Here is an 18411-nt window from a genome sequence, read left to right on the forward strand (position 1 = left end):
AGCTAGCCTGACTGCTCTGTGGGGCCAGGTCCAGTCTCCCCTCCAGCCACGTCGCCTGGTCAGAACTTTCTCCCTGACCCGTCCCCCGCCTACGTCACACCCACACCGCCCCAGCCCCATACCCGGTATGCTGACTCTCTAGGCAAGCTTCCCTGAGGGTCCCCTTGCCCTTGAGGGCTGTTCCCTGAGACCTCACTGACATCTCTGCTGCTCTGGAAGCTTCCAGAACCTGCCTCGTTGCATCCTGGTCCCACTGTGCTCCTCCTCAGCGCCCTAACCCAAGCACCTGCCCACAGTGTGCGTGGGGAACTGAGCACATGGTGAGGTGGGCACGGCTGAAGGGCAGATGGTCAAGGGCAGGGAGTCAGGAGCCCGGCTCCAGCAGGATGACCACAGCCCCTCCTGGGCCCCAGCTCCTGGCACACGAGCAGGGAGCCCCTCCCAGAGGGACGCCCCCTCCCAGGCCCTGTGAAGGCACCCATCTCTTCCCATATCTACTGACTGAGCCTCTGCTGTCAGGACAGAGAAGAGACACCTGGAAACAGAACACGCAGACCCACCCACCCTGTGGCTAAAGACAAGCCAGACAGGTGACCGAAAACGTGGACAGAAGTCTGGGGAAACTGGAAGTGCCTGGTGGACGAGGAGGCTTGAAGGTGGACAAAGATAGTCACCTGCTCAGGTCTGCGCCCGGTGGATCTGCTTGAGCCACCACCCAACACCATGTCCATGAGTGGGCCCCCCCGTGACCTGGGCCGACCCTTGACTTGCATTACACTGGGATTTAATGGTCACAAACCACCGTTCTGACCATGACATGAGATCGGTCTCTGCTCGGGGCCCCTCAGGCCATAAGCCCCGCCCCCAGATGCTCAGTGCCCACTCCTCCACAGCCAGACAGTGCATCCCGTGCTCAACCAAGACTGCCACAGTTCCTCTCAAGCTCGTGGTCCTGGGAGCTCCCCCTCTGGCCCTGGAATCTGCACAGCTGCAGCCTGGCCCAGTGGGGGAGCAGCCACGGCGGCTGCTGCTGAACCATCTCATGCTCGTGTTCTGTGTGGGTGGGGGATGAAGAAAAACAAGCTCAGAGAAGAGATAGACAGGTATAGGACCACTAGTAGGTACTTCCACCTTATCACCCCTAGATGAAGAAAGTGATACCCAGAGCAGGCACAGGGCTGCCCTGGCTGATAGGAGGGCCCCAGAAGCAGCATCCTGAGCTTGCTCCTGGGAGATGACGCGAGCTGGGCAGGGCCCCGCAGCAGGCGCTCCTTGGGTGCAGGGTCCAAGGTGAGGAGGTAGGCAGGGCCAGGCTTCAAGGGGAACATGGTTTCATTCCATGGACAGCAGACAGGGGGACCCCTGGGGAATCTGGGTCAGGCAGAGATGTGATCTCAGGAGTCAGGAGCCCTTGGCTTTATCCAGATGAGTCTATGAGCATTCCTGTCTGACAAATCCTCACTGGGGCTGCAGGTGGAGCCAAGACTGAGGTGAGGGCAGGCTGAGCAATATGTGGGAAAAGAATTGGCTAGGGGGCCTGCCAGGGTCTGAGGATCAGCACACAGTGCCGAGCCTTGGGGCCAGAGGGGATAGCTGTGGTATGTGAGCTCAGGTAAGTGATGGGATCGTGGCAGACCCAATGGGTTCCTGTGGGGACTGGCTCTCATGAGAGGCGGGAGACCTGGGGCCAGGACCATGAACACCCTGCCCTCCCCCAAGGCTGGAGAGCGTCTGCAGGCAGAGTGGCAGCTGCTGGGCACCAAAGATGGCAGAATACGTCAGATTTGGGGCAACCAGTGGGACAGGGCAGGGAGAGAGGATAAGGACATGGCTGATGGCCACACACTGCTGGAGCTCCTGTGGAGGCTGGTCTGGAGGTCCCACCAGGTCCCACCTGATCTCCACAGGGCCAACTCCTGACTCAGTGTGAAACTGTGAGGGCCCTCCCTCCAAAGGACAGGAAAAGCAGAGTGGTCAGACATGAAGCCCCAGGCCAGAGGGGTGAAGCCCAGGCTGGGGTGGTTTCCAGACTCCAGCACCCTTCCTCCAGAAGGCTGGACAAAGGGAGGCAGAGTGGTCCTATACCTCCCTATCTCTGGCAGGGCCAGACTGGGGGCCCTGCCGCTCTCTGGTTACATGGCCTCCACCCCAGTCCCCTACCCCGCCACGGTACAGCACAGACCTAGGTCCTGTGCCTGGTTCTCATCCTGCTCTGCTACTTGCCAGCCACGCAGATTCAAGAAGTGACTTAACTCCCGAGTTTTCAGAGGGGAAAACTGAGGAAAATGGGAACAGCACGCACTTGCTGCGGGGGCTGCTGAGAGGACGAGGTGAGCCAAGGCCCTGACTGCCGTCGTTCCTGTTGCTGTGATTTTCGGCATCACCACTGACTGGGCCAAGCTCTCGCCCCCCAGTACTTTCCTGGCAATGGCACATAAGTGGGGGCCCCCTGACAGGGTCACACAGGTGCCGTGCACAGATGCCTGCTCTGTTTCCCCCAGTATAAGCTGCCAGGTCAACATGTGCAGCTCTGTGCAGAGTCCAGAGGGCGGTGACCGCCCTAAACATCTGTTCCAAAGAAGCAGCAGAGCCGGGGTCACTGGAGATGCTTCCCCAGGTCAAGGTCCCTCCCCACATACACACACGCACAGCAGCCCCCCACCCCCTGGCCCCACATGCACACCAGGATCCAAAACAGCTCTCCTCCCACACACACACACACAGAGTCCTGGTGAACTGAACAAAAGGGGAAACTCAGTGAGCTTTCTTTCCAGAACTACTGTGGCAAATCAGGGTTCTAGAAGATTCTCCACACCGAACTGGAACCAAATACATTTGCCCTAACTCCCCAAAGCACTTGATTCCACGCAGGTTTCAGATTCCAGCTCCCGGAAGAAGAAAGTGTCTCAGGTGACCTTGGTAACCGGTCACCGCAAGCGCCCCTCCTGGCCTCACAGACCTCCCACAGCCTCTCAACCCGAAAGCCCCACCCGCCCCAGCTCCTCCCCAGCACCTGCCTCGCCTTCATGGCAGATGCTGTCATCACAGCCCGTTACCTCCTTCCAGTCTCTTGCGAGTCTAGTTACCTGTCCGCCTCCTCTGCCTGGAGCCAAGCCCGCAGCTGGCATGGGGCACAAGATGCAGCCAGTGCTTAATGAGTCAGGAGGGCAGGACAGGTCAGAGCCCTCCCTGGTGGCCAGCAGTCGCTTCCAGAGGCCTGGGAGAACCACGTGAGCCTCGTGCAGCCTGCCTCAGGGCCACCACTGCCTGGGTCCCAGTGACTGAGAGCAGCGAGAGACCATCCCAAGCAACAGTCCAGGCAAGAGGGGTTGCCGAGGGCTGGGTAAGGGAGGCCATGGTTCAGTGATGCGACTCACAGTGTTGGAAACCTCGAACAGGCAGTGGCCTGGCTCCCCAGAGGCCTCATGAAGACTGAACTTGGGGATGTCTCCTCGGGGCAGCAGGTTCCCGGTCACCAAAGATGCGCAGAAAGGGACTCCTGGCAGAGGGGTGCGGGCAGGGAGCATGGCCCGGGAAGTGTGACCACAGCAGGCACCTGGGCTTGGCCCCCGCCCAGGGGGACTTCTGGCCCAGATGAGAGGCCAGGTGAATGCTTCAGTCTCCCCATCTGCGCAGGGTCCCCAGCTCCCAGGGCTCTTCACAGAGCACGTGACCACATGGCTCACGGTGTCCCAGTGTGTGCCACTGCTGTCACTCTGGCTGCCCCCAGCTCGGTGAATCCCACACCCATGCTGGGGGTGCTTTCCAGACTCCAGCACTCTTCCTCCAGAAGGCAGCAAACTGCCCACCTGAACAGAATTCGCTGCATACACATACCTGGGCTGCAGACCCCCCACCCTCCCAACAGCGCAAACGTGCACACACAGTCCAGAAACCAGAGCAAGGGCGGAGAGAAAGCCGCTGCAGCCGCCATGGAGGAGCCCCCCACAGCCCAGGCTACCGAACCTCCCAGGCAAACTTGACTAGTGGGAAGGGAAGACTCCAGGCCATGGAACCCCTTCTCTGCCATGCTCTCCCTCAGGCACAGCACAGCCTCCAGATGCTCAGCACCCTCTCTGTCATCAGCTCCACGTGGCCTTCACCGGGGCTGGGCACAGCGTAGGTGAGACAGATAGGGAAGCCCCAGAGGCGCCGAGGCCACAAGTGCCATGCACACAAGCCCCAGTCACGGGGGAACGAGGGAGTGAGCCAGCATAAGGGAGCCCAGGAAACGGCCCGGCCCCATAAGGGGCTCAAGACCATCACCTGTGCTCGAGGGCAGGTGAAGGTAACATGCTGACCAGCAGAGACAAGGCCACCGTCCATCAGGGCTTTGGCTGCCACCACTGCTGTGTGTCACCAGAGTGTTCCCCCGTGACCCTACTTCCCAAGATGGGCATGGCGTGATACTGGGGGACGCAGCTGAGCCCTTGCAGCCCGGTACAGCCTCAGGCTCTGCAGTCCGGGGGCGATCCCCACGGTGCTTGGGGGGGTCGGCCCTTCCCCAGAGGTCAGGCAGCCGGCCCCGGCCACAGCATTGCTCCTGCAGCTCACGAAAAGGCTGACCCTTCAGCTGTCGGGCAGGACCACCCTCTGCTCAAGCTCAGCTTCTTCCCAAGGAGTGTCTGAAAAATGCAGCCAAGTTCAGGGGAAGATCTGCAGTTTCTGTGGCCTGGGACGGCGGTGGGCAGATCTTGGGCAAGGATTTGGCCTCCCCGGGCCTCAGCTGCTTCTCTACAAAGTGGGTGTGTGAGGACAGGGAAGTCCTCAAGACAAGTGCTCAGCAGCTGCTGTTGTCAAAACTGCTCCCACAAAGCTCGTCTCCCCCACGGCAGGAGACAGTGATGGTACAGAGACGCCAGGCCTGACTGAGGCTGGGCCCAGAGCCCCTCCCACCCCATGATTAGCAAAACCGGTGCTGCCCTGGGCTGGTGGGCACCCAGGCGGGCCGAGGGGCCATGCGGAAGTTTTGCTGTCACTGGCTGCCAGGGCCCCCCTTGGAGGCTGCACACCTCACAACAAGCTGTGGGCCCTAGTGGGGCAGGGGGAACAGCCTAACACATCCCAGGCAAGGTCCAAGCTCGGCACCACACCTCCAGCCTACGACTGCAGGCAAAGCCCCCCTCCCCCCAACAGGCCTCAGTTTCCCCATCTGAAGAGCGAAAGGCAGCCTGGAGGAGGTGCTCTGGCCTGAGACTTGGACGTTTTCCACGCTGAAGGCTTCTCTGGCTGCTGGTTCGCCTCACAGCACCCAATCATCCATGCATTCTCAGCCCTGACTCCCCAGCCGTCTGAGGGTTGGGCTGGGCACGTGGCCCCCCAGGTTAACCGACAGCATGGGCTTCTGTCCATGGGCTGCGGGGGCTACACCCCAACTCCCCACATGCCTGGCCTTGAGCACTGAGCCAGCACAGACCACGAGCTCTCTGCCCTGAGTGGGGGCTGAACCTGACTCGCAGAGGGATCACCACCACTGACCCTCCCCAATGTGGCCCAGGAAAGGGGGTGTCTTGGCACCCTTCACTGACTCCCCTACCCCCATGGGGCCATGTCCAGGCCTGAGCCCACCCCTCAGCGGGCATAAGGCTCACACCCCAAGCTGGGAAGGGTTCCATTATTTTTGGAGGAAATACACAGCAAGCCCCGGGACGCCCCAAAGGCCCGGAGCAGGGGGGCCAGGCCAGGACCACCTGCCCACACACCACTGTCCACCTGCTGACGTGTCGGAGGTGGAAGCAGGGTTTCTCAAGCACGACTCTATATGGAGCAGGTCACGTACAGCTTCAGGTATACATTTTGTGGATTATAAAAGCTACACATGTTGATCAAAATGTAAGAAACAGAGAATTAGAGAAAGGAAGTCGCCTGTGGCCACAGCTATAATTTTGGGTGTTTTCCTTTCCATCTCTATTCCCGGGTACACACGTCCCAGACACGTACAGATGTAACAGATAACCTTTTCCTTCTGCAAAAAAAGAGAGTCACAAGACTACAAATGTGGTTATAGCTGCATAGCATGCTCTGGAAAGACCAGGAGCTGAGGACAGTAGTTACTGAAGGATACTGAGTCTGGTGCTAACTTTTTTCATAATATAGCTTTTCATAAAAATTGACTCAAACCAGGTAAAAGTGTTTTGCTGTTTGAAAAGCAAATGAACAAAGAATCATATGGATGCTAAACCAGAAGAGTGGTTCTAGTGCAAAATGCTCTCTCCAGACCTGGAGAACACGAAGGAACACGGAGGGCAAGGGCCTGCTGCCCTGAGGGAAAGCCCTGGGAAAAAGATGCCCTGTGCCGCCCCAACCATAGGGCCCCTATCCCACAGCAACCTGCTCACTGTCCCCACCTGGATAAACGGAAAACTGGAAAGCCGACAGGGGACGAGGGCTTAGGTGTGCGACCCCACGCCAGATCATGACCTCTGCACACCCTCAGCTCAGACACTGGATTCCAGTGGAGATAACCCTACCCCCAGGACTGTGTACATGTCCTGAGTCAGTCAGACTTGGGGCCCCTCCTCAGTTGACAACACCCCCGCCACATTACGGAGCGCCTACTGGGTCCACTCAACAGAGGTGGCCAGTGATCCTCTCAGCAGACCCAGAGGCAGGCACCCGTGTCATCCTTCCTCTGGAGCAGACACAGGGACACCAGGTAGATGGTGAGGGGGCCTGAGACCTGCCCAGGACACAGCGTGGAGAGAGGGAAAGGGAGCCTGGAGGGGACTGGGGTGGGGGCCTGCATCCTCAGAACGAAAGGAGGCCCTGAGGGACACTGGCACTCTGCACAGGCCCCCACACCTGACATTAGGTTATGCTCCAAGGGTGGCAGCTTGCATCCACATGGAGGCCAAGACAGACTTGCGAGGGCCTGGCAGAACTCTGAGACTGGGCACGCTGAAGTCCTGACACGGCAGGCGACGGGCCTCAGTGTCCCCATTTGTGCAGTGGGGACAAGCAGGTTCAGAACAGCACCTGGGAGAGGGAGTACTCGTTCGCTGCATGCTGTCGCTATCAGCCTCATTATGAATTATCTGAACTCTGGGGGAAAACCACTACACTTTAGCAAGAAATGAGGCCAAACGAGTGGGCTGATCTAGAGGTTTTGACTTGTCCAGAAGCACCGTACTTTCCAAGACAGGCAGACCCCTCCCTGGCTCAAAAGGGCAGAGAAAGGTGTGTAGAGTGGCCCTGCGTGATGCAGCATGCCAAGCAGAAAGCAGCTAATTCTCACCATGACCTGGCTGGGGTTGGTCTGAGCCTGCAGAAGTCCCCTCACACTGTGTGTCCCCTGAGGCAGGAGGGGTGCAGCCAGAGCCACTGCAGGCAGCGTGTGGGGCACTGAGTGACCCTAGGCGCAGCCTCCCTGAACCTCAGTTTCTCCTCTCGCTGGTTCACTCCAAGAACGTGGGGCACTAGGACCCTCAGGGTAAACACACAGGCTCAGTGCCTGCTCTCTTTCAGCTACAAGTTCTGGAGCGTCAAAACAGCAGACAGCTTCAGAGAGTGGGAACTGCAGGCAAAGAGTGTGTGAAGTAACAGGGGGAGATGCACAGCTGGGGGGAAGGGATGCTGCTTCAGGCCATGCCCAGAGACAGCCTCTCTGAGTGCCATTTGCGCTGAGACATGAAGGCGCCGAACAGCCCAGAAAGAGGGAACAGCAAGTTCAGAGGCCCTGAGGCAGAACCTGCAAGGGGCTGATACGCTGGTGTGAGAGGATGTCAGGTGGCAGAGGCCAGCTGATGGGGTGCAGGGCCTGGAGGCCACAGTAAGCGTTTTTGTCTTTACCCCACCTGACAGGATGGTTACACATCTGGAAGGTGGTTTGGTGTATCCACTCTCAGAGGCCGCAGGGCAGAACCTGGCTTGAAATCTCAGCTCTGGGGCCTCCCCTCCCCAGGATAGAGCCTAGGCCTGCGCCACCACACCGCGATAGAGGGTGTTAGCTGAGGACCCCTAGGCCCAGGAGCCATCCCAGGCTTCCCAGATGAGCACAACAGAGGACGTGGGGCAGTGTTAGCACAGGCTCTGACACAGGTGCATCCATGTGTCCAGACAAAAAATGGCAAAACTGTTCCTGGGCCACCTGTCCCTGGCTGCCAGCACCTGACCCTGATGCTGTCTACAGACGCAGGGCACCCCTGAAAAAGGGACCAGAGACCTGCAGTGTGGGGACTTCCCCTCCCCCAAAGCTTAGCTTCTGAGACTGGGGAGTCCTAGGCCACTGGCCCCCAACTCCTCAGAAAAGGGGAGCTGTTAACTAAGCATTTCCTGGGACCCCAAACCCCACAGACGCTGGTCCCCCAAAATAAGTACTGTCTAGGACCCCTGGAGGGTGAAGGGGCTGGCTAGCTGACTGGGGCTCACAGGACTCCCAGGCCAGGCGGCATTCCTACCCAAGCCAGTTCTAGGAGACAAGAGCTCCCAACCAGTCCACTTGCCAGCTTTGACAGCACTCATTTCCTTCTACACTCATTTGGTTTCAGGCGAGAAGAGATGTTATTTGCTCAACAAATATTGTCCACGATAACTCAACCAGGCAAGCAATATTTTCTGCCATCCTAATAACCACGCAGCACACAGCGGTGGCAGAGAGAGGGGGCTAAAATATGACCCTCCCTCTCCCCGTGTGAATAGAAACCTCGAGGAGAGGGAGGAGGAGAACAGGAAGAACCCTCAAGTATCCATTTTATCACGGCCTCCATGCAAGTTCAGCAATGCTCACCTCCCTAGCACATCCTGAACCGAATCAAGTGATATTTTGGCAACATAAACACAATTGAAAAAAGACTGAGTAGCCAGGCAGCCCCCAGTATGGACAGTATCATTTAGAGATTTTTCTCCCCAGCTCCTTAAAATACCAACAGAACCGCACCCCCCGCAGAGGGCCAGATCCTCCCGGAGCAACCCTCTAGGCGCGTGGGGGCCACGCAGCCCTGGGAGCCCTAAGGGGGTGGGTGTGCCCATGCCCCAGGGGCTTCTCTCTCGCGTCTCAGCAGCAACATGCTCGCGGGGGCCCACCTACCTCCAAGGCCTCCAGCGTGCTGAAGCTGGCGATGGCGAAGCCGTCGATGACCTCTTCCTCCTGCGAGCTGGACTCGCGGCGGCGGCGGCGCGGGGGGCGCGCGGCGGCGGCGCGGGGCGGGGGCGCGCGGGGCAGGCCCGTGTTCTCCTTGCCAGGCCCGGGCTCAGGCTCGTCCCCCGACGACGCACTCTGGTCGCGGGCGTCGCGGGCCGCCTCCCGGCGCCGGCCACGGTCCCGCTGCGCGCGCGAGCGCCGGCTCTGGCGGACCTTGGCCTCCATGGCGCGCGGTGACCTTGCGGCCGCGCCGTCGGGCTCCCGCTCCGCTGCCGCTGCGCTACTCGGCCCCGCCGGGCTTGTTGCGGTCCGCGCGGACTCGGGCCCTGGGCGGCGGCGGGCGGCGGGTCGGGCCGGACATGCCGCGCGGGTAGCCTCAGCCCCGGGCCCTGCGCGGCCTGGGCGCCCCGGCGCGGGAGGCCGCGCGCATCGGCGGGGCGGCCGACGCTCAGCGGCCGTGGGCCGCGGCCCCGAGGGCACGCCCCATGCGCGACTGGCGGCGGGCGAAGGCTGGGCTGAGGCCCGACAGGCGGGCAGGCGGGCGGGGCGCTGACCGGGGCTGAGGCGCCGGGGCTCGTGAGGCGGCGGTGGCAGCGGCGCCCCGAGCGGATAACAACTGACGTACTTCCGCCAGGCAGCCGGCGCCAGAGGAAGTGGGCGCTTCAGCGGAGCCGACGCGAGCCCCGCTCCGCCCCGGGCCCGCCCCCTATGGCCCCGCCCAGGCCGCGCACCGCCCCTTCGGCCTGGCCCCACCGCCCCGCCTCCGGCCCCGCCCCACCCAAGCCGCGCTCCGCCCCACAGGTCCGCCCCGCCCTTACCCCGCCCCTTTGGGGAGGGAGCTGGGAGGCCGCGCCCCTTCCCGCCTCTCCGCACGCACCTGGGCAGGCGACCCTGCACGTGGGCGGTGTAGGGAGCTGAAGTGCTACCCTGGCTTTCTGTTTGCCTCTTTTGGGAGGGGCGGGGGGTGCATCACTGCGCCTCCCTAGCCGCGGCCTCATTCCGATAGAATCTGTCAATGGGAGCTCATAATCGGAAAGGTGGGGACTTCTCCAGCCAAGCGAGACATATGCCCGGAGGGGCACGCTCACAGTCACCGCCTTCCCCCGCCCCCGCAGCTGGGGGAGGGTGAACAGAGTTGCGGAGTCCAGGTTCCCACCCACAATTGGAGGCCCAAGGGTGGGTAGTCCTCGAAGTCCTTTCAGATAAAGGGGCGGGTAAGGGATTTACTCGGTTCGCAGAGGGGGACAGACCACCTTAGCCCCGAGAGGGGGCATGTGAAAGATGAAGGTTTTTCATTCTCTCACTATCCTGCACCCCAGTCTAGGACTTCTTCACGTGTCTCCCGCCTCTCGTTAAGGGGTCTTCCTGCAGGCTGGGCTTGTCCTTCCATGGCTTCCCGTGCTCTCCACCGCTCCCTGCCCAGGCACCTGACCTCTGGGCTCTGTTATGGGGAGGAAGTGCTACACGAAGTGCATTCCCTCTACCTTTTCCTGTCAAGTTCCCCACCTCACCCCTCTGGGTGGGAGGCCCCCAGGGATGCCTCGTTTGCATAGAGAAAGCAATTTGGGCTGTGGCGGCTGCTCCCCTTCCAGGGCAGCATGGTGGCAGGAACGGATGAGAGGGGGGCAGCTGGAGAGTTGAAAGATATAACGAGGAACTTCCTCTTTCACCCATGGGAGACTGCGGTTAAGGACCCACAGCGGGTGGGGAGGGACTGCTGTCTTCCTCAAATCTTAATATCATTAATTCATTTAACACCACTTTACTAAATGCCCTGCAACCGGCACTGTTTGTATTGCACTAGTGGATGAGACAAATGGCCCTTTCAGAAGTGAGTGCAAAACCTGAACACAGAGCCAAGTAACATAATGTTATAACCTGAAGATGACCGAAGAGGGAGTTGTCATAGGAAGTGGGCATGGGGTGGTCCCGGAAGCCTCTCAGAGGAGTGGTAATTTGAGCTGAGGCCTGCCAGATGAGAAGCCAGCCAGCCGGGGGCCCCAGTGTGAGCAGGGCAGAGGTGTGTGGTCTGGGTTGTCACATGCTGTTGACAGGGTTGTCCCTGGGGACATTGGGGAAGGCAGTACTACAAACATCCTGATACAGGGGGTGGGGAGCCCAAGCCCCCAAAGCTGCCAGCCTCCAGTCCCATCCTGTCCAGCTCTCTCTGCTCTGAGCCCTCCTTCCACTCTCTCCTAGTTTCTTTGGGGGTGGGAGCAGGGTCCCCCTCTCCCTTTCCCATTCCAGATTTTGTTATCACTCGGACATCCCCAGCAGCATCCCCTTTGATTTTTAAGAGCCTTGTTAGATGAAAAGCTTTCTGCGCATTCCTCCTACCCTAATTCTCCTCTGAGGATGGAAGGTCTGAAAATTTGTGTTTGTACGGGCAGGAGGTGGGGGTGGTCCCAGGGGAAATACTTAAGGATTTCGTTTGGGCAACAGGCCCTTGGGCCTGCCTGCCCATTCCCAGTGGGGCTTCCAGGCCCCACACTTGCTCGGGAGGCCCGGAGTCCTCAGAGACCTGCAGCCTGGGCTGCTGAGCTGATCTTGGGGACTGCAGGGGGCTTCCTTTCTTGTCACCCCTTTCCCACCCTCTAGCACAAGGCTTGGGAAGGCCCAGGTTTTGGTGTTGAGGTTTTCAAGTGTAGGAATGACTGTTCATCTCCCCTTGAAGACACTTGGATGTGTTCAGGGTGAAGGATGACTGTAGACCCCCTGTGGGCACTCTTTGAGTTTCTTAGCTCTCCCGGGGAGAAGCCCCCAAGGATTTTCCCTTCTTCGATTTATTTCCAGGTGGCTAGCCAGTGCCTTAGGGAGCAACCACCATCTCCTCAGGATCCTGGGCACAGGAAACCTCCTTTCAGGGGAGAGGCAGAGTGGGGTGGGAGGAGGCCGAAGCCTGCTTGCCTGCCTTGTGCTCATCTCCCCTGCCCCCACATATGCACATCATAGGGGCTCAAACGGTAAAGAACCTGGAAGACCTGGAATGCCTGAGTTGTGAAGATCCCCTGGAGAAGGGCATGGCAACCCACTCTAGTATTCTTGCCAGGAGAATTCCATGAACAGAGGAGCCTGGTGGGCTGGAGTCCATGGAGTACCTCTCCCAGGGCTCCAGACCTTCTCCTCAGGGTTTGCAGGAGCCTGCAGAGCTAAGCACTGCCGCCTCCACTCCCTGCTGGTATAAGGGGTGGCAGGGCTGCTGTTCTGCTCACTTTCCATGTGTGCTTTCACACACATTTGCTCTCTTCTTTCTGGAGGGGGATGGGGGGACTTTGGAGTGCAGACACCAACAGTGGCTAAGGGATAGCTTCAAGACCACGCTAGCGGTATTTTCTAGATCTATGCCGTCCAGCCCAGAAACCACCAGCTTGAGATGTGCCTCATGCAACTAGAAAACTCAACTGTGCGTTTTATTTATTAACTGCAATTGAAATGAAATAACCCCTGTGACTGGTGGCTACCATGCTGGCCAGAGCAGTTAAAGAAACTCGGCTCTAACCTCAGCTCCTCTCTTTGGACTGTGAGCCGATGATCTAACTTCTCTGCCTCAGCTGTCCCTTCCATAAACCCAGAGTGGGGTGGGGTGGGGTGGTGATGACATATTTCCTGTGGTGGGTGGTCTGAACATTCACCTAGAGTCACACAGGGGCGGGAGGCTTGTTAACATACCAGAGACTCTTCCGGTCCTGGTCCTACTTGGGGTTTGAGATTTGCATTTCCAACAGGCTGGGGCTGTGACTCTGGAGACCACAGGTTATGAGCCCCCTCTTGTTTGCGTGTAGACGCCAGTGTCCCAGAGAACGGGCGCCTTCGCCTCTTGCTCCACCTCTCCAGAGAGGTACTCGCCTTTCTGTACCTGGATCCTGATGAAGTAGGTTTCCTCCCTCCTCTCTGCCTTCCCACTAGCCCCCTTGGGGCCCTTGGGGCTCAACTGCAGCCAACTGAGGTCTTTCCTTCCACCTCATCCCATTCCTGAGGACTCATCCTTCCTCCAGTACAATAGGGGAAATGGGTCCTTCCCACAGGCTGCTACTGCTAAGTCACTTCAGTCGTGTCCGACTCTGTGCGACCCCCATAGACGGGAGCCCGCCAGGCTCCACCCTCCCTGGGATTCTCAAGGCAAGAATACTGGAGTGGGTTGCCATTTCCCTCTCCAATGCATGAAAGTGAAAAGTGAAAGTGAATTCGCTCAGTCGTGTCCGACTCTTCGAGACCCCATGGACTGCAGCCTACCAGGCTCCTCCGTCCATGGGATTTTCCAGGCAAGAGTATTGGAGTGGGGTGCCATTGCCTTCTCCTCCCACAGGCTGCTGCTGCTGCTAAGTCACTTCAGTCGTGTCCGACTCTGTGTGACCCCATAGACGGAAGCCCACCAGGCTCCCCCGTCCCTGGAATTCTCCAGGCAAGAGCACTGGAGTGGGTTGCCATTTCCTTCTCCGTCCCACAGGCTAGACACTGCCAAAGAGAAGCCTTGCCCCACCCTGCACCCTGCTGGCCCAGTGCTGTGTGATTTCAATCCCAGCCTTCACCAGATCCCACCCGCAGAGCCAAGTCCTCACCTGGTTACCACAGGCAGCAGAGCGCCCTCCCCAGCAGAATTCTGAGAGGCATTGATGAAAATTATCTGCTTCCAGGGTGGCCTGGAGCTTAACCCCATCAGTCTTTGCTGTTTGGCTTTGCTTTAGAGTCACTGCTTTTCTGTCAGGCTCTGAGCAATGTTAATTGACATGGAATTGTATTCAAAATTCAATTTGCCCTCACAGATCCATTCAGGCCCTATAAATCATCAGAGTCAGCTGTTCCTTCGGGGTTCAAACACACTTTCTGCTTGTCGGGTGACAGCCAGAAAATGAGTTCAGGCTCACAGGCCAGCCCCTAGTGCCACGTCTGTGAACAGCTGTTTGCTCCACCATAGTGAGAAATGTTGGTTTCAGCCTTTCCAGTATCCATGCAACCTCCTTCTGGCAGCAGCCCTTCAATGTACTTTGGACACTTAGCCTATTTTGGTGGATGCGGTCTGGGAGGGGCAGACAGCTCACTGCAAGCTTCTCCCTCTCCTAACCAAAGAAGAGGCAGGTGTCCTAGTTTCCACAACAATGCTGTGTGACAAACAGCCCTAGAATGTCTGTGACTTGGAACATGAATTATTTCTTTTTTGCTGATGAGGCTGCAGGTTCCTGGAGGGGCTCTGCTTCAGACTGTGGTTCAGGTTCAGGTCTGTTCCAAGGTCTCTCTCTGGGACACAGGCTGCAAGAGGTGAGCTACTTGAGGCATTTTCTTTGCAAAACTCACAGGGGCAAGCCATACTTCAAGGCACAATGGAATTCAGTGCTTTAAGCCTATCATGTCTGCTTGCATCCTGTCCAAAGCAAGTCACTCAGCCAAGATTGTCACCCATGGGAAAGGAAGTTGATGCTTTCCAGTCCATTGTGGGGAAGGCGGGAGGGTGGCATTGTAAATCACGTGGCAGGGGCTGGGTGTGGAGTCTTGCTACAGAGAAGAGGTAAAGATTTGGGGACTCTATTCCCATTTGTCACAATAGAGGCACACATACCAACTCGATGTCTTGTGCCGAAATTGGAATCTTTTTTTTTTGGCCACGCTGCTCAGCTTGTGTGATCTTGGTTCCCCCACCAGGGATCGAATCTGTGCCCCCTGCAGTGGAAGTGTGGAGTCCTAACCATTGGACTGCCAGGAGATTCCCTAGAATCTATCTTAAGCTGGGTATCCAAGGAATTGAAATTTGGGGTATACTCATCCCAGGTCAGATCAGATCAGATCAGATCAGTCGCTCAGTCGTGTCCGACTCTCCGCGACCCCATGAATCACAGCACGCCAGGCCTCCCTGTCCATCACCAACTCCCGGAGTACACTCAAACTCATGTCCACAGAGTTGGTGATGCCATCCAGCCATCTCATTCTCCGTCGTCCCCTTCTCCTCCCGCCCCCAACCTTTCCCAGCATCAGAGTCTTTTCCAGTGAGTCAACTCGTCGCATGAGGTGGCCAAAGTATTGCAGCTTCAGCTTTAGCATCAGTCCCTCCAATGAACATCCAGGATTGATCTCCTCTAGAATGGACTGGTTGGATCTCCTTGCAGTATAAGGGACTCTCATCCCAGGTGTGCCCCCCTAATTCTTGTACCTCAGGATGTTCTCTGTGCTGGAGCTTTGAGCCCCCTGCTGCTCTGGGGGCTGACCCCCACCTGCCCTGCTCTGTCCACCTCCCTTCTCTTCATCAGCCCTCACTCAGATGTCTCTTCTCCCCAAAGTCCAGTTGGCAGCTCTGTGTTGGGTTGACTCAGCTGAGTGGGAACATGTCTCAGAGTTCCCCTCGTTGTGTGGCCGGTCAGGATGGCCCACGTGAGAATTCATACGCTCTGGTAGGCAGAAGTGATGGCAAGAGCGCTCAGTTCTCCTCCAGGGTCCCTAAAGGTGCCTGGTCTGCCACCATCCCTCATGGGTGGGTCGGAATCCACCATTCCCCATCTCCAGAGGCTCAGACAGCTCTTTCTGCAGCCCCGGGGGTTTCCTGCCTCTCCTGCCACCCGCTAGAGTCCTGAGGAAGGGTTGGCTTTGTGGGAGGTCCCTCTGGAGCTCAGGTTTGTCCAGGCTCTGCATCTTTATAGCTGCCATCCAGCCTTCTGACCACCCTAGAGACACACAGACAACGCCCGGTAGGGCTGTCTCTGCCAACCTATCTGCCCATCGTGGAAGGCCCGGCTTCGGTGCCCAACTGCACAGACAGTGCATCTCTCTGGGCCTGAGGCCTCTCCAGGCACAGGTGCCCTGTTGGTATTCTTTCCTTCATGGGCACATCAGCTCCAGGAGAGCAGCTGTGGGCCTAACTCAGTGACGGCATACAGTGGGCCCCTGAGTGTCCTTTGTCTGAGGCTCCCAGGAGTCCTGGCTTGCTGACTCTCCTTAGAGGTCTTCCAAAAGATCCAGCCTTCGAGGAGGAGTGGGAGGCCTGAGCAAGAAAGGGACGTTTGCAAGGCAGTGAGGTCCTGTCTGAGTGGTCCCTGTGTTCCCAACCTGGCCCTGAGCCGGTGTGCACAGCAGGTGAGGGAACAGCCTGTGGGAGGAAGGCCAGGGCCACAGGGGCCCCTGGACTTTTCCATTTGAAGGGAACAGAAACCCAAACCTGGACTGGCTTCTTCTGTTGTGGAGCTTCAGATGTGCTCCTGGGCCTCAGATCAGATTGGACTCAGGCTGGTTGGCTTCACTTAGGGCAGAGAGGGGTGAAGCAGCCTCCTGCTGCTAAGTTCAGGTCAACAGCAAAGAGGCAGTCTTTTCAGAGCCTTCAGAGGGAGCAGTTCAGCCAATTTCCAAATACATGAACCATAAATACTTATTGTCCAAAGAAGCTGGGACCTTGGGGCTGTGTGTTACTCAGCACTAGCTGACTGATGCAAATAAGGATGAGAAGGGTGGAATCTGCAGCCGGGCTCAGAAAAGACCTCACATAGCTCCTCAGCCACAGTTGGGTGCTGCAAGCATGAACTGTGATGAACCCAGCAGTCAGGGAAATGTTTCTGCTCTGCCAGCCTGTGGGAACCAGCTGTCGGTTCTGCAGTGACTGTCAGGACAACTATAGTTGTGCAGCAGAGGCGGGTGACTTTGAGAGACACAGCCCTTGTCTGCTGGGGCCTGCAGTTAGCAGTGGAGGTGGGTAGTTAGCAAGTCATTACACCTCAAGTTACAGGTTCTGCCATAGCTAGTTGGCTGTCGATGTGGGGTTAGGTAGTATAGGCACCTCTTTCAATAGGTGTGACAGTGAAGGGGGACATGGGGTGGGACCATACCTAGAGAGGAAGGTGGGGCCAAGAGAAGTTCCCCATGCAGGAAGCAACATGCGGTGGTGCGGCAGTAGTGATGGTGATGAGGACACTAACAACCATCGCTTTTGGAAAACTTATCTATCAGATGTGGTTCCAAATACTTTTCCTGTGTTAACTTATCTAATCTCTTAGCTGAGCTAACACAAGACTCTCAGTTGGTAGGTGTTCTTATTACAGGTTTCCAGTTCCTAATTTCAATTCTTAATTGTCCCTAGCCAGAAAAGTGCAGGGAATTCTTACAAAATGTTATATGTTCCACGTTACTTGTGTAACAGTCCAGAAATGGAATATTATTCATAGCATTGGCTTTATTTCTCTTACTTGATGTTTTATTGATACAGTATGGTTGCCGCAGCTCCAGCCATCATGCCCTCACTCCAGTACTCCATGAGGAGAGGAAAACAACAGTGGTACCAATCCCTGAAATTCTCATTATCAGAATAGTGTTTCATAATCATTAATTGTTATAAAGGAGGTTGGGAAAGTGAAAATCTGGAAAAAGGGGTGGATTTACTAATAACTTTCTGTGACCAAATATGATTCATTATAAGGTTAGGTTAGGGGGTTGACTTTCCTGTGGTCCCAGGGTTTCTGCTTCTTATGGAACGAAGTGGGACTCTGTGAGCTGGGAAGAGGGACATGGATGGCTATTTGGTGGACAGCGAGCACAGTCCATCATACATTGTCCATCATGTCTTTGGTAATAGCACCCTGATTTTCCTCTGGGAAATCTCTACTCTTCTGTACTCAGTCCATGAAATTACAGAGTGTTAACTCCATCTCTGACTCCAGATGTGAATGTATCACTCATGTTTTGCAGCTGGAACCACCCATTTCTGTCCTCAGTGATTGGTCCGGGAGTGGGCATATGACCCAGTGCCTTGGTGGTAACCATGGAAGGGAGGTTCCCTCTTTCCCTCAGGTCTCAGGGGCAGGCAGGTGTCAGCTGGAGTCTCACCATCCAAGAGGAGTGCCTGCCAGAGAATGGATCCCACATGGAGGACAGATGAGCCAGGAGACTGAGGGGACTATGACCTAACGACATTTTTAACTTCAGATCCAGCTGTGCCTGAAGCAGTGTCTATGCATGGACTTCACATACACATGTTCAATATATTCCTTTTTCGCTTAATCCAGTTGTGGTTCTGCCACAACCACATCTTACTGAAAGTGCCCATCTGAAATGACCTTGTTACCTGTCAAAAGCCCATGAAGGAACTTGTCTAATGGTCCAGTGTTTAAGAATCTGCCTGTCAGTGCGGGGGGACACAGGTTCGATCCTTGGTCTGGGAAGATTCCACGTGCTTTGGGGCAACTAAAGGCCACGCGCCACCACCACTGAGCCCACGCGCCCCTCAGTCAGGGCTGATGCCACCCCCGACCTCCTCAGGCAGCAAGTGGACCCTGAGGTGTCTCTTCTCAGCAGCTTTCAGACACTATGCTGCCCTTGGCTTCTTTGTTTATCAAGCAAATGTTTGCTGAGCTCCTTGGAAC

The 18411-nt window shown here is 57.2% G+C and overlaps 1 protein-coding gene across 31 annotated transcripts in view; it reads right to left on the bottom strand.

The window, feature by feature from the left end:
- FBRSL1 (fibrosin like 1) overlaps positions 1-9705 on the bottom strand; it is an 83486-nt gene extending 73781 nt beyond the window's left edge. For 22 of the 31 annotated variants that reach the window (XM_088828087.1, XM_055404288.2, XM_055404313.2 and 19 more), the window contains exon 1: positions 9026-9703. In XM_088828087.1, the coding sequence (XP_088684213.1) occupies positions 9026-9304 (279 nt within the window). In that variant the 5' untranslated portion in view covers positions 9305-9703. Of the gene's footprint in view, positions 1-9025 lie in introns of all 31 variants that reach the window. The other 9 variants (XM_055404314.2, XM_055404304.2, XM_055404312.2 and 6 more) reach the window with 2 other exon arrangements.
- Between the last annotated feature and the right edge of the window lie 8706 nt (positions 9706-18411).

The sequence above is a fragment of the Moschus berezovskii genome, chromosome 19, assembly GCF_049115385.1.
Source record: "Moschus berezovskii isolate FMDL1 chromosome 19, NW_MosBer_1.0, whole genome shotgun sequence".
Lineage (NCBI taxonomy): Eukaryota > Metazoa > Chordata > Mammalia > Artiodactyla > Moschidae > Moschus > Moschus berezovskii.